The sequence below is a fragment of the Poecilia latipinna genome, unplaced genomic scaffold, assembly GCF_001443285.1.
Source record: "Poecilia latipinna isolate Pla-1442-1.1 unplaced genomic scaffold, P_latipinna-1.0 Scaffold334, whole genome shotgun sequence".
In the NCBI taxonomy this organism is placed as follows: domain Eukaryota; kingdom Metazoa; phylum Chordata; class Actinopteri; order Cyprinodontiformes; family Poeciliidae; genus Poecilia; species Poecilia latipinna.
Genome location: NW_015112950.1, coordinates 127,512 through 146,678, shown reverse-complemented (window position 1 = coordinate 146,678; position 19,167 = coordinate 127,512). Strand labels below are relative to the sequence as shown.

General features: G+C 37.1%; 1 protein-coding gene across 1 annotated transcript; it reads right to left on the bottom strand.

Annotated features, from left to right (window-relative positions):
* Positions 1-221: 221 nt before the first annotated feature.
* On the bottom strand, positions 222-10,164 carry LOC106949271 (elongation of very long chain fatty acids protein 4-like). The gene is made up of 7 exons (XM_015035405.1): positions 9,872-10,164; positions 7,358-7,449; positions 6,340-6,527; positions 5,933-6,013; positions 3,936-4,107; positions 3,686-3,813; positions 222-1,937 (listed from the first exon to the last, which is right to left on the bottom strand). The coding sequence occupies exons 2-7, from the start codon at positions 7,422-7,424 to the stop codon at positions 1,659-1,661; spliced, it is 915 nt and encodes a 304-aa protein (XP_014890891.1). The 5' UTR covers positions 7,425-7,449; positions 9,872-10,164; the 3' UTR covers positions 222-1,658.
* Positions 10,165-19,167: the final 9,003 nt, after the last annotated feature.

Genomic DNA, 19,167 nt, shown 5'->3' with positions numbered 1-19,167 from the left:
TCTCTCACACAGAGACCTTCTCGGAGATCTTTCCAACTTGGAGATGCAGAGAAAATGGAAAGACAAAACGAGGAAGAAAGATAGGGAAAAGGTGCGAAGCGGATGGTAAGGATTTAGCTCTGCATTAGGTATGGCATCAGGCTCATCTGTATTACGAAGTGTCATAGAAACAGTGATTGTCAACTGATCTACATGCACTAACACAAGAACGCAAGAATCTATGCAGTGCTGACAGTTTATTTATTTTATTTAATTGTGCAGCCAGGAAGCAGTCACCTTTCTTTAGACAAGACAATAAAATGACCTGTTGATTTCTTTAAAAAAAAAAAAAAAAAAGCTTTTCCTTTGGGATGAATTTCCCTGCGGTCCTAAGTGGGAGTCAGACAATATCCTTGAAACTCATCTATGACGCACAGTAAAAGGAAATAATGTGTGAAGACCCATTAAAAAAAAAGATATATATTTTTTTACAGGGTCATCAACTTTTTTCTAAAAATCCAAACAACTCTAAGGTTTTATCCCAAGTCTTTCAAATCAGCTTTTTTTTTTTCTTTTTTATTATCTCCGAACAAAAAGGTAGTAGGATATGAGTTTATAAATGCAGCACGGTCGTAGTCTTTGCAAAGAACGGCACCGTCCACAACCAGTTGGACTGGAAGATGCTGTAGATAACTGCAAAGAAGTAACAATGCCTTGCAAAAGTATTTGTACACTTTCAACTTTTTTCTTTTTTTTTTTTTTTTTTACAGTATCAAGTTACAAATTCCAATATACTTTATAGGGACTGTACATGAGACACCAACATAAAGCGGAGCAAAATTTAAAAGTAGAAACACACCAAAAACGTGCAGCTGTGTGAAAGATTGTTTACAGTGTATGTACAAATGAATGTCAAGAAATTAGTCTTGTCCTTTTGTTGCCTGAAAAAAATGCTACTTGGTGTTTATCTGCCACATAAAATCCCAGTAAGGATTATCGAAATTTGTAGCTAAACAAAATAATCAAGGGGTAGTAATACTTTTGCAAGGCAATGCAAATAAAGCAGATGGCAAATATAAGGATTTTGTAAATTTCTTTGATAACCATATCTAAATCAACTGCATCTGTAAACATAATGTCACCCACCCACACCCTCTGCTCCCCCCCAAAAAAGATTTAAATAACAAAAAAAAAAAAATATATTTTGGTAACGCTTAAAATTAATCAAAAAATTTTTAGAGCACTAGCAAATAAATTAGCACATTAACTATTTAAGCTCTTAGATAAAGCAGTATTAGAATCCAGAGTACAAAAATTGGAGGTGAATTTTGGTTGTAAATGCTGAGCAGGTGTGCATTTTCTGTGACATTTTGGTCCTAACAGGGTCCAAAACACAGTTGGACAGACGAGCGTGGAGCCTATGTGGTCAGCATTTTGCTTTTCTTCATTAACAAACTGTTTTGCAGACAACCAACACAAATGTCTTCCATCTAAAACCAGAAGCATTTACAGACTTGCCCATAAACACACACCCGACACCCGCTGTTCTCCTCAAGTTGGTCCCGAATCACGTCAATCTACATTATCTGCAGAAATGATTGTCTGGTTTATTTCTCCCCTCCCTTCCCTCCTTCTCCGTCCACTTTTAGATTGTTGCCAGGCACGCGCCTCTATCTTCTTCACTCCCTTTTCGCTCTTCCCTTCTTTTGCCTCTTCCCGTTTTCCTCCACTTCTTCCATGTTGCTGTGGCCGTTAGTCACAGCCGATGTGCCGTTGGCCACCGGCTTGCCGCCTTTGTGCGACGAAGGTTTGCGTCTGTAGGCGTGGTAGTAGAAGTTGGCGAAGAGGATGATGAAGGTGACAGCATAGCCGATCAGAGCCCACTGCATCCAGCAGGGGAACGGGCAGCCAGTGTAGAGCGAATAACCGGCGTGGCCGATGGTTACATGAAACTGGATCTGTTAAACATGGAAAGTATCTAGATTTAGGAAAATATATTCAATTAAAAAACACTTTAAACTCGTCGCTGCGGTTCATTCAGGCTGCAAAAGACGAGAGAGAGCAAAACTTTCAGCTGAAAAGCGGAACAGCAAATTGTTCTGGTTTTGTTTTTCCTTTTGAGCTTTCAATTATTTGGAAATGAAGGCAGCTTTATAGGAAGCTCAGAGTTAAGAAATTGCTGAGAAATACACAGAGATTTTTATTTTAGCTACGCTAGCTGTGCTAACAAAGCTGGTAAATGCACACACCAAATTAAGATGCTCAGCCAGCTTAACACATCAACGTGATATCAATTTATCTTTGTTTTAAAATATCAGGTTGTTCAAAATCCTACTTATTTAAACGTAAACTATTCAACTGAGTAATTCTACAATAAATATAGATTCTTTAAAACAATTATTTAGTGAAAAACACAATATATCTGCAAGTCAACTCTGGACTATTTGTTTCTACTGTGATTACAGATACTTTAAAGTTGATTTTGTGAAACTTTTGAATACATCCACCTAGATCATTTTTTTCTGATACATATTTTTAAATTCTTCATCTTTCTGATAAGTTACAAAAGACACATCTTCTGAGTGTTTTCTGGGTGATACAAGAAGGGTCTCACCCAGGGTGCGAAAGATGCAAGAAACAACTAATGTCTGTATCAGCAGGTCAAAGGTTCACAAACACCAAACATTGGGAAATTGGACATTAAACTCAGATAAATCTGTCCTGATGTTACACCATAAATAGGAGAACCACAAACAATGCTCTAGAATTTGAAAAATATGTTTTATTTTTGTGTGAAACATATTAAAATATGGTGCTTTTTTTTGCTTAATTTTATGCAGCACAAATATAACTCAGGTTGAGATCCACGAAAGGAGTTCAAATGCTTTTAAATTGTTTTATTCACACATAAATCAGTGATAATTAATAAAAACCATTCTTGTGACCCATTATCTATCAAAATAGTACAACTATATTAGGGCGTTTCAAATAATCTTGCATTTTTAGGTAATCTATGAAGGAGCACGCTATCAAGTTTGTTATGCTATTTTTTTCTTTTTTGCTTTGGACTGGCTGATCAACACAGACAGAATATCAACAGAATACCAACAAAAATTAAATATTTAGCATCTGATAACACCAAAGTAATTAGAAGGGCATAATGTAACAAAAAATGGCAGATTGCATTGCCTTTTCCTGTGGTTTATCATCCTAATGATAAGTGACAGTCATCTTTTCGACATAATATTGTGATTATTAATGATTATGTCTGAAGCTCTGTCTTTAGATAAACTATATATAATTATTATATGTAAATGTTATTTTAACCTAATATCAGATTTATTCATTCGCAGTTATTAACTGAGATCCTACCTAAAAGAGAGACATCACCCTCCCAAAATTATCACATGCTGCTCATATACATGTCAACAGCAATACTTTATAACTATAACAGCATGAATCTATGTCTAAACCAGGGGTGGCCAAGTCCAGTCCTCGAGAGCCACCATCCTGCAAGCTTCAGATGCATCCCTGCTTCAACACACCTGAATCAAATGACTGGCTCGTTATCAGGCCTCTGTAGAGCTGATCCCGGTCTGTTGGAGTAAGGATACTTCTAAAACTTGCAGGATGGTGGCTCTCGAGGACTGGACTTGGCCACCCCTGGTCTAAACAGTAAAAAAAAATCCTTAAATGTGTTACTCACCATCTGAATTATGGTGAGGTATTTCTTCCACCAGAGATACTTCTGCATATGAGGTCCCAAGGCAGCCAGTCCATAGTAACCGTACATGAGGACGTGGATGGAAGAGTTGATGGTTGCACCGAAAAATGCTGCAGACAGGGTCAAGATATGCTCAGATGTAATTTTGTCCAGGTTGTTAATAAACCTCCAGCAAGTACAAAAGATTGGTTCAGTCTGGACTGCAGAACGAATCACACATGCTTTTACTCACACTGTCCACCAGGGACCCACTTGATACCGATCCACCAGAGGATGAACATGGTACAGTGGTGGTAGACGTGGAGGAAGCTGACTTGGTTGAACTTCTTCCTCAGTATAAAAAACGCCGTGTCCAGGAACTCCACCCCTTTGGAGATGTAATACCACCAAAGAGCAGATGCTATCTGGAGACATAAAGGAGGCAAGAGTGCATTTGTGATGGTAGAGGTCAAACATCTGCACGGTAACACAACGTTTAGGTAATGCAGGTTATATAGACATTAAGGATGACAGTTGGAAAATCTGACCCAGATTGTTGGGTTAGATAAAATACTAGAAGAAACACCATCATTTTTGACAGCCTGCCATTTTGAATTATATAAAAGCCTGACCGGACCTCATGGAAACAACTATTAGAGATTTCATAAAAGACTGTAAAATATTCAAATGATGCTGTGGCGTAATGTTAATATCAGTGGGATGTAATTCCCAATAGAAAACAGTTTTGCTCACTTAAGGTAACATTAGCTGTGTTTAACTTTCACACTTTGACCAAATAACTGGCTTTAAAGTCAGTAAAGACAGGCTATATCTTATGCAGAGATAAATATATTTGTTAGCAAAATTTAGCGGATCACGAAAAGTCTACTTAGACTTGTTCAGGTTGTTGTCTTTGTTCTTTGAATCACATAATTTCAATGCTGAGTTCACTAAACGTTAAGTCTTTAATTTGACCCTAAATAGTTGTTCAGTGATCCAGATAATGGCCTGTTCTTTTCAACTCACCTTTAGTTAACCTTAATGTCAGACATGAACTTCTTTGACTTATTTTTGAATTAAAAAGACATGTCTGGATTGGTGATGTTTCACCCAAGATTAGTAACTCAGACCAGTCAGGGTAATTAGCAAAATCACCTAAAAGTTTTAATTCAGCTGCTTTTTCAGAACTTTATTAAGTAAGAGACAATTTGGATTGCTTGAGGCTGGGTTTGGGAACTTGCACAGTGAGAATCTCACCAACAGAAACCATCTGTCTGATTGAACCCAACAGCTTGTCAGACTGGTTTCGCTTTAAATTTGTGTAAAATTAACCTAAGTTTTACCTATTATTTTTGAATCAAATCATTTATTTTTCTATGATGATATTTTCAAGGTCTGTTTTACAAAATTGCATTCACAGAACATAAACTAGGAAGTGAGAACCGCCTCTGTCTTCAGTTTAAATAACCACCAGTGACGCAACAGCGTTGAAAGTTTGTGAAATAGTCTTTCTATGAAGATTTAAAAGACAAAGTTGTTCCAAAATAGCATAACAATGCTTTTGCAACTGGTCCCACTGACAAATCAGCTCAACTTCCCTGTGAAGATTAATTTTACCAACATCAAGCTGGTTTAAACCTGTGTCTCAAAAAAAATAAGAAGTTGACTGCTACTCTACACAATCCCAGTTTAAAAAAATAAAAACAATACACAAACAAGAAAAAAAATTGTCAGAGGTAATTTTATTTGTATTTTTCTTAATAATGAAACGTATTCTTATATAATCAATCTCCATCTATACTCTTGTTTAATACTGTTCTATTACTTGCTGAGTGTTGGACATGCACATGGTTCACAAGGCCATTCTCTAAAAGTCACTATGATAACTCTGACCCCTGGAGTCCCTCCCACTGAGCCAGAGCACAGAGCTGCAAAAGGTGGTGGAGCTGCAGCTTAAAGGTGGTGTGACCAATTACCACACCCTCTTTGTCCTAAAATGCCAGGTTCTCATCATCTCTCTGTCTCTCTCCTGCTCTGATGCCCAGCAGAATTAGCGATCTACTTATCGTCAGCAACAAGATTACAGTATCACTCCAACTGTTAGCTGCGGGGAAAGCGCTCGAGGCCGTGCACGCGATTAGCAACCGGCTTAAACGTCAACATTTGTTAAACGAATACAATTTTCTCCAGACAAGATAGGATGTGTGGGACAGATTAGCTTAGTGAAAGGTGCAAGTGGGGGAAGCTTACCCTGACTTCATTCACATCACTTGAGTAGTTGACAGGCTGACACAGGTAGCTGTATCCAGCGGCTCTTGATGCTAGTAGGAGCTGACAAAAGGGTGCAAAAGGCAACATCAGCATTTACAGACATTTGTATCAATAAAAAATTTCATTTCAGGAACAATATTTAAAAACATTTCAACATGTATGTTGTAAATAACTCCAAAGGATCATAAACCACCAATCAATTCAATCAATTTTGATTGAATTGAACTGTATCATTTTTTATCTGAACTTGACTACGTGAGATTGGAAAATAAATCAGGCTGAATTTGATGCTACACTTTTGGAAATAACTTTAGCCTGCTTTTCTTGTAAAAAGTATGGATAACCTTTGTAGTAAATGGGTGCTAAACAATTAAACTGGCACCAACCTCTTTGGCGATATAGAAGTTGAGGACCACCATGCTGAAGTTGTACACTATGAGAGTCTTCCTGAGTGTAAAGGGTTGGCGGTCCTGCATGTACCTAGGCCCCGCCCACAGGAAGATCAAGTACAGGCAGCTGATGGCCAGGGTGGGAGAGGGAGACGACATCATCGGCCAGTTCTCCACCCTCTTGTCTGGGCAAAATGGAGGGTTTCCGTTATTATTGAGTTTCTACGGTTGTTTAATTAGTTTATGCCTAAACAGTTTAGTTAATCAGGTGAAATGTTACTCACACCATGTAAATAACATTTAATTTGAAACACACCAATCACCAAGCTAGAGACAGAAGACAACAAATGTTCTCTTGGTCTACAAGGTTACAAAAAAACAAAAAAATAAAAAAATCTTTCTTTCATTAAGTGCATCAAAACTAAGAATTCCTACTTTTTTTCAGTTCATGAACACATCAACCAGCAAAGTGTGCTTTGAAGCACTTTTCTGAGTTAAAAAACAATCAAATAAAAGTTACCATTTGATGAATAAAAGGGAAAGATCTTGTTATTGTTGAATTCAAAAAAGCATATGAAAGAATATTGAACACATTTTTTCCTCTTTTTTATGTCTTGAGAAATGTGCACCTCCACATCTCAGCAGATGATTTTAAAGCGAAAGATTCGAAAGTTTACATTGTTGTTTCTCTTTGTCTTAAGAGACTACTTCAATACCTTCTTTGTAAAATAAACAAGAACTTAAAACTTGTAACTATTATTGCCTATTCTAACTGGATATAGCAGTATAACTAAATTCAAAAATGCAGTTTAGCAAAATGCAGCACACATTTATCCTGTCTATGTCACATCGATGTCGACTCCAAGTTCAAGGCATAGGAAAGCAATGCAACAATGTACTTTTATAAGTTTCAAATTCAAGTAAACAATTACTGCATAACATTCAAATCTTTACATGTGCATCATAAGCCACGCTGCTGGTGAGAGTGGATCAGGAATCGGTGAACCCATCTTACCTGCTATAGTAAGGCTCCATTTATAAAACTCTACTGTGTCATTCACAAGATGTGTTACAACCTCCATGGCTCTACCGTTGCTTGTGATTAAACTGCGGAGACAGAAGACAGCAAAGAGACACAAAAATTAAATTACAGGTCATGCACACCACATCAGTGGGACACAGGGCTACGCCCTACTAGCTTGAGTGGGTACTAGTTTTGCAAACAGCTGCAAGATCCAGCACATTGTGTTTTTATTGCTCCTGTTAGGGACAGTATGAAATTCTTTTTTTTTAAAAAAGGTTTTATTGGCTCTAGTGGCCTTTATTTGATAGTTAATTGACAGGAAAGTTGGTAATGAGAGTGGCAAAGATTGCCAGGCCATGGCAGGAATCGAACCTGCGACAGCCACGTCAAGGACTAAGGCCTCCATACATGGGTTGTGCTTAACCCCTGCGCCACCACAGCACACCCAGTATGAAATTCTTATCTATGACAAAACAGACTTTAAATGGATGATTGCATAGAGACCTAAAGGTCAGGTTTACTAACACATATATATATTTTTAATAAGAAACACTCATAGAAATGGAGCTGGTAGCTAATGTCCATCCTCTGATGAGCCTGTATTATGTTATGAGCTCTAGAATCTCAACATTTTTGATCAAAACTAATCAATTTAAACATGTTAAAATATACTTTTAAGCAAGTTACCTCAACACAGGATTACGTCTCATAGAAGAGACTCATATGAGTCAAGCAGCAAACATTCAGTTAATTTAATATAGCGTGTTGTGTGCTGATTTCATGTTGAATTTGATTGGTCTGGGAAGCTGGAGCTCAGATCTGGGAAAGAGCTTACATCCTAGCTGGGTGAATCTCAATTAAATGAAGGAAAACCAACACAAGCCATCTCTTCTGGTGCTAACTAGTCATAGCAATTTAAGACGACCAATAATTCTTTGCATGACACACATGCTAGTTCAAAGAAGCCCTAAAGAAGCATGTTCACAATTAGAGGTTGTATAGTATGTTTAACACTGGAGCTATAACACATAAAAGACACAAATGACAAAAGATTTTCTGATTGAGGTCCTGGTTTTAAACTAGACAAATAACAAGATTTTCTTTATTAAGCCTCAAAACATACATCACTAACCTTTATCAGATATATAAAAAGGTGCACCCGAGGACATGCTCCACCTATTTTTGCATGTTGGTTGCTGCTGTTTAAATGGGGAATGCTGAAACTTAGACACATAAAGGTAATGAATTTGGATTCAAAACAATCAGATTTTCCAGTGTTTCACCAGCCTGATTTGGCCTTTCAGGGCAAATCAAAGGAAAATGGTTGACTCCTATCTCTGACTGATTAATTGGGTAGTTTACCTTATTTTTCACTACGTTTCACAGCCCCATTTTGAATACTGAATTTGGGGCTGCTCTGTGACGTCTGGTTTCCCCAGTCTGCGTTTGGACTGCAGGAGACATCTTTATTTTAAGAGTAAAGTGGAAAATCTAATCTCCATTTACAAAGAGAAGTCACTGACTTACTTGGCTGTTCTAAACCCTGACATTTATGCAGAATGTGTAAAGCACAAATGTTCAAATATGGAGGCTGGAAAAGAGCTTTTAGCTGAGTTTTGGTGACCCACCCACAGACTCATATTCTGTTTAGGGCCCTGTACAAGCTGTGGCCAACTCTGGATGTCTGTCTCACTGAGACTAATTAGGGTGCCTTACATAACAAACAGCTCTTATCTGCCACAGAGTTGAGAGCTTTTGTCTTTATATTAATCTATTATTAATCCAATGAGTCAGATCAGCTGTCCTTTAAATAATTAATGGCCAAGTATACAGTAACTACTTTACCAATGTGAGTGTTCAGGAAAAGAGCTGAGTACTTCAGTCCAGTGTTGCACATAGGTGAAGGGATTAAATAATCTGCAGGGATGGACAATCTTTGAGGGATTTTGCACGATAACACATCAGGATGTAGTTCAACCAGCAGGCAGACACAGGCCAGATAAGAGATAGAGGGTGAAGCGTAACAAAAAGACTGGGGCGCATGTGTCAGCAGGTTTCAGCTCTGGCCGCTCAAGAGGCTTAAATTCAATTGATCAATGAGCTTAGATGAGGGCCTAAGAACAAATGCCCAGAGAAACACAGAGTCTGATCGGTGAATATCTAAATGCATGTGCTGGAAAATACAAAAATAAAACTAGAGTTCCCACATATTCACAGCCAGTCATGATTTAAAACTACCTTGCAAGCTAAAGCGGCTTGGTGTATTTTCCTTCATGTTTATAACAGGTGGTTGGCTGAAATGTGTTGAGAGATAAGAGGCAGAAAAATAAGAACAGAAATAGCTAAATGCTAGAATAGATTTAAATTATTTCCTCGAAATAATTTCAAATTAAAACCTTACACAGTTAAGCTCAACAGGTTTGAGAGTGGAAATTATAAACATACCCAACAACACAGACACACAGTAAATAACGCAAAAACACATAAACATTAGGAGCTACTTACGTCCTTGATAATTAACAGTGTATAATGACATCCGGTGCAATTTGATGCCCAACCCCGTTCACTTCGCCCCTCTTCTCTCTTCTTCTTCTCCTTCTTCTCTGACCAATATACCTAAGCAGTTTCTGCGTCGCTACGCTCGCACCTCCACATTGAGCAGCAAATATATTTTGGCAAGAAACTAGACAAGGCAAGTGAAAAAAATATATATATATATCTACGTCTAAAGAGTGGCGCGATACGCACGAGGTTCGCTCAGCCGCATCATCTTCCTCCAACCTCCTGGACACTGAGGAGACAGATGGAGGCTTCGCGCATGCGGGCTTTGGCTTCTCGCGTGCTGCCACTATGTGAGGCAATTAATCTATTTTCCTTTGCCTTTCTTACGTATCCGCTGCTCGGGCGTTGCAGCAATCTTTCCCGAAACCAAACTTACGCACTGAAATTCAAATAATCGCCACAGGAAACAATAAATTCCAAATATATAAAATTTTGTCTTTTCAAATGTTTTCATTTAGGCCTTATACGTATGTACCATTGATTAATGAGGTTCTGGTCTAAATTTAGCTTCACGTTGTGTCTCACCGTTTCCAGTTTTGATGAAACATTGATAATATATTGATAATTCATAACTCATTCATAACATAAATTCATATAATAATTTCCAAATGACTTAGCAGACTATAAACGGTTGCTGAAAAAAAGGGTTCACAGCCAACATAAAAAATCCTGACAAACAAAAAACTGTTAAGATTTTTTTTTTAATTGAATTGTTTATGAGATGCCTTTTGCAAACACCTTAAAAAAAAACACATATTTTTGTTTGTACCCACAATACATGTGTTGCAACAATTACAAGCATGTTGTGTAAATTATCTAATAATGGCATTTTGGATAAGAGCACTTATTAAACCTATCTAAGGATGTTGTTTTGGGGGTTTGCTGATATATTCTGTCAGGGTTTCTGTAGCTCAAAAGTTTATACTAAATAAGCAGAAGAAGCAAATAGTATTGGCAATTTCCTGCTATAGACTTATTTTTGGGTAGTTTGTCTGTATTTGCTCAATTTTAAGTAATTGTACAATGTGGAAAGATGAAATGTTGAGGCTATTCAAGGAGAACATGCAATATTTTTTATTTTGTTCAAATTAATGCCACTGATGTATCACTTCTACAGAAATTTGCAAGCCCGATTGGCATAATCTCTCCAGTGTTCTTCACTACTTTTGTAGTGGGCTCTTACATCGCTTACATCAATCAAAAGTTTGCAAATCACCCACATATTTAAAAAAGTAACTTTCCTATAAGCTTTTACATGTAACAGTAGCCAAAAAGAAAAAAATATATATATCAGTACCGTAGTTATCCATACTGAGGATGCATAACTTTAAAATGTTACATCTGACTTTTAGAATCACTTTGTAACCTTTTGTGTTTGTTTTGTGCCTAATTTTGATCATTTCTGGCTTCCAGTTGCTCTCAGATTGTATCCTACAGAGACTGTCGTCCTATTGTTAAATATCTTCATTTGGTCATGAAATTTATCATCTGTTCTCTGTGTCTAAATCTGTTTAACCCCGTTCAATTTTTTATACACTCACATTTGGCCACTAGATGGTGCTGTCAAGTTAACATTGGGCTCGTATGCGACCAATTAGATCCATTTCGGTACTTCATCCAAAGTATCTCAGTTGGAGAGGTTTCTTCTTGCCTCATGTTTATTCCACAAGAAGGTGGCATGTTTTCCACTTTATTTATTTAATAAATATGCTCACGTAAAAGTTAGGTTTTATTGTGTTATTAAAGCGTTTCCTCCACAAATCCTGCTCTCCAAAACTAACATACAACGAGTCTTTCCACACCTCAGTAAAATTTTAAAATGTAATCATTAATATGGCTTATTCTGTTTGTGAGCTGCATATAGATGCATGAAAGAAGCCTATTTGTAGAGGATAATCTATTCCACATTTGGCTTCATGGTTCATTTCATGCCTGCAATTGCACTGCAGTTTGCTGCTTGCAGTTGTTTACTTTTAGAAATAAGAACCTCTCATTTAATTTACAATCCCAAAGCCTTACTTATCCTCAGATCACTGGAAAAACGCTAGTAATTCTTCCAGTGCACCTTCGTCTGAACATTTTTATTTAAACACACTTTTTTCCTATTGTTAAGATCCATTTGATCAATTAAAATAAATGCAATAGAAGCCAAAGAACTGAAGAAACTTAGTCATTTTGTTTTCTACTACAAAGTTCTAAAGCTTCATCCGTTTTTCTTCCTGGAAGTATTTCAGTGTCTCTCTCAAGACCATTGTTTTGCAGGCCACACATGAATAAATACTGCAACATATATTTTATTTGACTTTAATTGTCTCATGTTTATCCTTAGCTTCCATGAACTTGTACAGACATCACCTTCTCAGTGCAGACTGACTGAGCATAATTGGTTTTACTTAAGTCTGTCAAGCAGAAAATGGGAATTTTGCCTGAAGATTGAATTTTTTCAGAATAAATCAAAGACAGGGCATGCAATATTATTCCTTGAACCTTTAAGTTACAAATACAAACTTATTTACTTTTTATTTTTTTTGCATTTTATGTGAAAGGCTAATGCAAAGTTGTACCTAAAGAGGATGCAAAAAGTTAACATTTTCTACAAACAATGTAAAAAAACTCATTTTCACTCACTTTTTCCTGAAACCCACAAGTAAAGATATGCCAAACAATGTATAATTCAATGCCATTATCAATGTAGCTGTTCTGTGAAGGATGTCAGAAGCTTGTTAGAGAACATTAGCAAACAAACATCATGATGAAGACCAAGGATTGCCGTCAGGAGGTCAGGGACAAACTGGGAGATCATAAAACAAGCTATGAACATTTCGTCATCTGAAAATGGACACAATATGGCAACAACTGGCATGACAGTCCATCTAAAATGAGAGGAAAAGGAGAGATTTAATCACATAAGCAGCCAAGAGGCCCACAGTAACTTTGGAGGAGCTGCAGAGATTCACATGTAAGGTGGGATAATGTTAAAAGATAAAACCTGCATGGGAGAGCAGTTGTTTGAAGTAGTTGTTTGTCGCAACACATGCAGAAGACACCACAAAGATGGAGAAAAAGGTTCGCCTGACCAGCTGTATTGGTCATGTTTTTGGCCAACATACTACGTGTAGCTTAAAAATCAATACTGTACGCTACACTGGACATACCATACCATGTGTAGGATCAGAGTGGCTGGATAGAACCAAAGAGAGGTGATACTAAACGATGGTCATCCTGGAATAAAACCACATAGAGGGGGCATAATAATGCTCCACTTTGATCCTGTCAACCACAAAAAAATAAAAATAAAATCCATTGAAATTCAGTTACATTTTTGGACAAAAAAAAGAGAATATTTTTGCAAAGCTCAGCAGTTTCTGGTCAGGGTTGGCCTGACCTCCCTTGTGACCTCATCCACACACCCTTGCATGCAAAACACAGATGTTCATGTTTTTTGCTAACAAGGTTAGTCTGATCCTTAAAGCGGTAAATTAATCTCAAAGAAAGAAAGAAAGAAAGAAAAAATGCTGGACAATCAATATTGAGAAATGACGCATCTCCACCCACATCAAAACAGCCACAGAGGTTGGGCTGGCTGCACTTTGTGGGTGTCATAAAAACTGCTCAATATTCAACAAACTGCCCCACTTAAAATAAAAATGGTTTATAAGATGTCCTCATTTTCTCAAGATTTACTTATTAGATTAGTGGAATTTTTACATTTGTGTAAAACCTAAGAACTGCTTTATAAATCCAAAAAGGTATTTGATTAATATGAAAACCGTGCTTGCATGAGAGTGCCCTAAGTTAGTTACATTTCTTGTAAGTTCAAATAAAAGAGAAGAACCAAAAATGCATCCAAAGATTGGCAGAATGTATCTTCAGCTATTCACTATTGTTGTGTTTATGAGTGCCTTGCTCTGCTGGGATACTCAAATGTGTCCAATTTTCAACCATTTGGCCAAAACTGTCCCTGTGAGATGAAAAGAAGAAATTAGTTGGAATGTTCAGGAACAATCCATCAAGTAAAGAGACTTAAGATGATCGTAAAATGAAAATTACTGGGAGACAAGTGCCACTATGCAAAATGTAATGACTTTGACATCAGCACGGACTGAGAGGGTGCCAACCGAGAAACAAGATCTGCTCCATCGACGCCTTTCAGTTTTACTGAAAAGTTAAGCGGCACACACGAATAAACCAGATGCCTTTTGAAGAAAAGTGTCATGGTCTAACACCACAACCACGGAGCTTTTGACCTCAGTGACAACAAGAATGTTTCGAGGACTTAAGGTGGGACTTATAACTGTGTCAAAAATTTTTTTTGCCCCTTCAGCTTTTAGCTAAAACTTAAAAAAGGCTTGTTTCCTTGAAAAACTCAACTCAGCGACATTTCTTTGTTCATCTTTTCTTTTTGGATGAATCTCACCAGCAGTGCAACAGGAGCAGTCTATGACTAGCCAACATGAGTGGGTTGATAATCTGCAAACAGATGAGAGAAACATTAAGCATCACAACAATAAGCTCATTTTAACTTTAAATATTTAACTAGCTTCTTAAGTCAAACTTTTAATAATTTACTTAACAGTGAATAGGTGGTAAACGAAAGAGTGCATACTAAAATGTATTTAAATATATGAGAAACATTGCACCAAACAAACAATAAATGTCAAACCGGAATCGTGTAAACTTTGAATAATGTCCATTTCTTACTGGCGGCATCTTTTGGAGGCTTTTAGCTGAAATTCTTTGTCTGAAGAGAGATTGCTGTTTGAGCACACATGAGCAGGGTTACCTTATAGATTTGGCTGCTAAATCTATAAGGATGGGTGCGCTTGATTCTTTGTAAGGCTCACCCAAGATGGGAGGAGATAGTAGAAACATTCGAAATTGTCAGAATTGCTGGTTTAACTTAATATCTTGTAACAACTGTCAAGTGGTGGTAGTGGCAGCATTGTACTGAGTGCCAGTGGTAAAGCACCAGGTTGGGGTGTGCAGAACTTTAGTCAACTGTGTTGTGCTTTATAAATAAATCTGGAATGGAATAGAATAATCAAAATCAATTATTTGGCTTAATGTCAGCTAAACAGCTAGATACTCTAAATTTTTACAGAATTGGTGCTTCTATTATATATATATATATATATATATATATATATATATATATAGTGTATTCTGCTATTTATCTAATCAGTTTTGCCCCATCTAGGAAATCCACAGTAAAGTCAAAGGTGTGCACCTATCTCTATTGTTGAGAAAAAAAAAATATGGTTAAAAAAAAAGAAAAAAAAAAAAGATTCCCATTAAAAGTTCATAGTTAACATGTGATTCAAGCTTAAACTCTGACAGGAGCTGTTCATCACTAAAGAGCTGCCAACACCCCTAACTATGTAAATACTTTAAATGATTACCTCTTGCCATACGCTTTCACAACTCATCATTATGATCATATTTCATTCAACATCTGGTAGTGTCATATTCATACAGTGTAAACATTTCACAGTTTCCATCCTACAGCAAATGCCAGAGCAAATCCCCCCCCCTCACCATCCATTTTTCTTTTTTTTTTTTTAGCTTCCACCTCATTCATCAGAGGTTATATTAGTCTGAGATTTAAACTGGGACAAACTGTGCAAAAACCACCAAGCACACAGTGGGGGGAAATTTCCTTCTGCTGGGCACACTCACCACCAGCATCCTGAGATAAACCATTTTCCACATACCTCTGGAGCAGCGCAACAGCGTTAGTCGTCAGTGAAATACCACTTTTCCAAAACATTCACCCTGTCCAGGGACTATTTCTGGTAATGGGGGATAGGAAGGAGGAAAGAAGAAAAAAACAAAACAAAAAAACAAAACACGTGCCATAAGAAATATCCACTTTCTTTTAATTGCAAGATTAACAAAGAAATTACCCTGACTATGTAATGCAATAATATTGACACAAGTAGCGGCCTAAATACAGAAAGAACCCACACAGGCATGAATGACTGACAAAGAAAGGAGGTTTTACCTTCAGCCTCCCAAAATGGCATCAGCGAAAAAATTTATTTACATGTGCAGGGAGTGCTGCTGTCTTCACTGATGATGGAGACGCAATATAAAAAAAGAAAATTACAAAAAAAAAAAAAAAAAAACTATACGAGTTCGAGCATCACAGCTGTGTTTGAGACACTGGCTTTTAAGTGTATTAGTATCAGATGGGCTGCAGTTGGATCCCACTGGACCGGTGTCACCTTCTTTTTCACTAATTCTGTTTCTTCTACAAATTGTTTGTTCCACAGGAACATATGGTTTTAATTTACCAGTCATATGAACCCAGCTTAGACTTCATTCAGTAGCACACTCCTCTCTGCACACTAAATCCACCATTATGTCACACTTTGTGCCATTTTGTGGATAAATGTTATTTTTTCCTTCTTTTTTTACAGCTTCCCATAAAAACAGGAACAGAGCGGCACATAGTGACCTACTCTGCTCACCTACACTCACATGTTTGTTTCTCTATCTTTGCAGGGACTTTCCATTAATTTCTACAGCCTCACCCTCAACCTAGCCATTATCTGTTCATAAGTGACTCTAAACATAACCAACAACTCAATTCACCCTTAACATAGTTTCACCAAGTGAGCACAAGGCTATGGTCCCCACAAGGAGCAGCCGTTCCCCACAGTGTAATATGTGTTAAGAAAATGGTCCTTGAAAAGTATTAAATACAAAGACATATATACACACACACACACACACGAGGTTTGTCCTCGATTGGCCTCTGTGTAAAAGGGAAACAGTGTGCAGCCACTAGTGCCAGAGCCCTGACACAGAAAGTCCCTCAGTGCTGATCATGGAGCAGCAGTTTTGCTGTACCAGTTCCTTTTTTTCCCCCTGTTGCTCATTCACAGATAAGTCATCTTATTGTTTTTACGCAGTTCTTCAGTATTAATCTTCATCTTTTAAAACAGACTATAAAATAGACTATAAGAATCAGTTCCAGAAAGATTATCTACTTCAATTCAACTGACTTCTGTTCAGTTCAATTTGGCGAAATTCAAATTTATTCTGTTCAGTTCAGTTCAGTTCAGTTTAGCTTAGCTTAGTTTAGTTCAGTTCTTTTCATTTCCATTCTATTCATTTTAAAAACACTTTATTATTGTCATCTTTTAACAAGGCAAATAGAACATAAGGTTATCTACTTCAATTCAGTTTAGTTAAATTCGATTCCGTTCATTTCCATTCAGTTCAGTTCAGTTCAGTTCAGTTAGGTTCAGTTCAGAACAGTTTAGCTCAGTTCAGTTCTTTTTATTTCAATTTTTTTTCAATTCAATTCAATTCAATTCAATTCAATTCAATTCAATTCAATTCAATTCAATTACACTTTATTAATGACAAAGGGAAATAAATAATGCTGTTCAGACTGATATTATCCAAGGTTCTTCAAAGACTTATTGCATATTCAGTTTATATTACAGCAGGTCTGAAGAATCCTCTGACTTAAGACACTATGTTGATGTATGATAGCTTCATGAAGTGGATGTGCAGGGTTGTCTGTAATGTTGTTTTTTTTTTTATGTAGAATCCCTCTTTCTGCTTGGGCTTAAAACTGGAATTAAATCACGATTTATTTCCAGACTTTTCTCTCTCTCTCTCTCTCTCTTTGGAATCTGTTACCTTTTGTGCATTCCTGAAGAAGCCAGTATATTATCTAAGATGAAACACCTTTAAAGTAGTAGTAAAAACACCTATAAATTATCAAAAGAGTCATTCAGGAAAGCAAAGCCAGCCATATCATTTACTGTAGCCAGTCTAGTAATTAACTGCAGCGGTGAATCCGAGAGTTAAATGTAAAGGTAGAACTGCTTTAACAGCTCTCTTTCACTGAGAGATGTTCCAGCACTCATATTATCCTTAGAAATTTCACTGGGGAACGCATTAAGTTTATGCTAAATGCTGTGAATGTTACTATCCCTTTGGAAATAGCTCTGCTGCCACACCGGTTGAGAAAAAAAACACAAACACAGCCAGTCTAAAACAAATAAACTACAAACTATGTAGACAATGTGCACAGTTCACTCTGTTCTTATCATATTATTGGTATTTTGACAGGTAAGATAACAACATGTCTGTGAGTGAGTTGCAAACACAGCAGCACAGTATAACGATCACTTAAACCCAACCAACGTTTAGCGACCAAAGTTATCTTTAACACGCAGGATAAAGGCTGGAAAAAAAAAAAAAAGAAATACAGGCCGCATGATCTGCTGTGATATTTTCACTACCTGTATTTTCAGTCGCAGCTGAGTGAGAAACCACAGGATTCATTCACAATAAAAGAGCTCTATTGGTGACGTGCTGCTTGGCATGCTAGCCTAAGTTTTGGTGGGGTTTAGACTGTTTTACTTTTCCATTACATTGTTTCTCTTCCACGTTAGCTTCCTCAAGCTCCACAGGCTACACATGGAAAATTAATGTTTATAGGCCGCAGAGCTTATTATGCTAATAGAAGGTCACTGTTCAGTAGATAAACAGATAGTTTCCTCTACGTCTGCTAGTTGTTAAATAAACACTTGCTCTCACAAGTTGTTTTTTTGTTGTTGTTGTTGTCTGACTGTTAAAGGCATACATTCAAAATGTTGTGTGAGTATGCATGTGGCAGAAAATTAACAATGCATGTCACCCAGATTGCATTAGTTCCACAGTGAAACATGGGACTGGTGGTAGTTCATGGACACATGGAAACATGGGGCAAACTTGGAGTTTTACAGCAAGAGTGTCCAAAGTGTGGCCCGTGGGCCATTTGTTGCCCTCGGGGTGATTTTTTTAATGACCACTGTTCCAGAGTGGCATTTGGCCCACAAGCATAAATGGATGATACATACATGCCCTTTGAAAAACTGACTCAGTCACAATTTTAAAAAAGGCGCAGATAAATTTGGATCCTCTTAATTTGGTTTCGTACTGAATAAAGTCATGCAACTCGCGTGACTTTTGCTCCAAAGCAGACTTGGAAACAACCCTTCCTTTCGTTAACCTTTGCTAAGGAAAGCAAGAGCTTTAATAGGGAGAGGGGCATACATCCTGTTATTGTTGCTGAGAGTAGAGAAGAAAAAAAAAAGCAATATAAATTAGGTTTTAAAAAAAATACATAAGTGATCATGTGAAAAGTGCACAGGAAATAAGTATGAAAGCGGATACCACATTGTTATTAAGTCATCAACAAATATATATCTTCCACAATCTTATCAGTAAAGTGACAC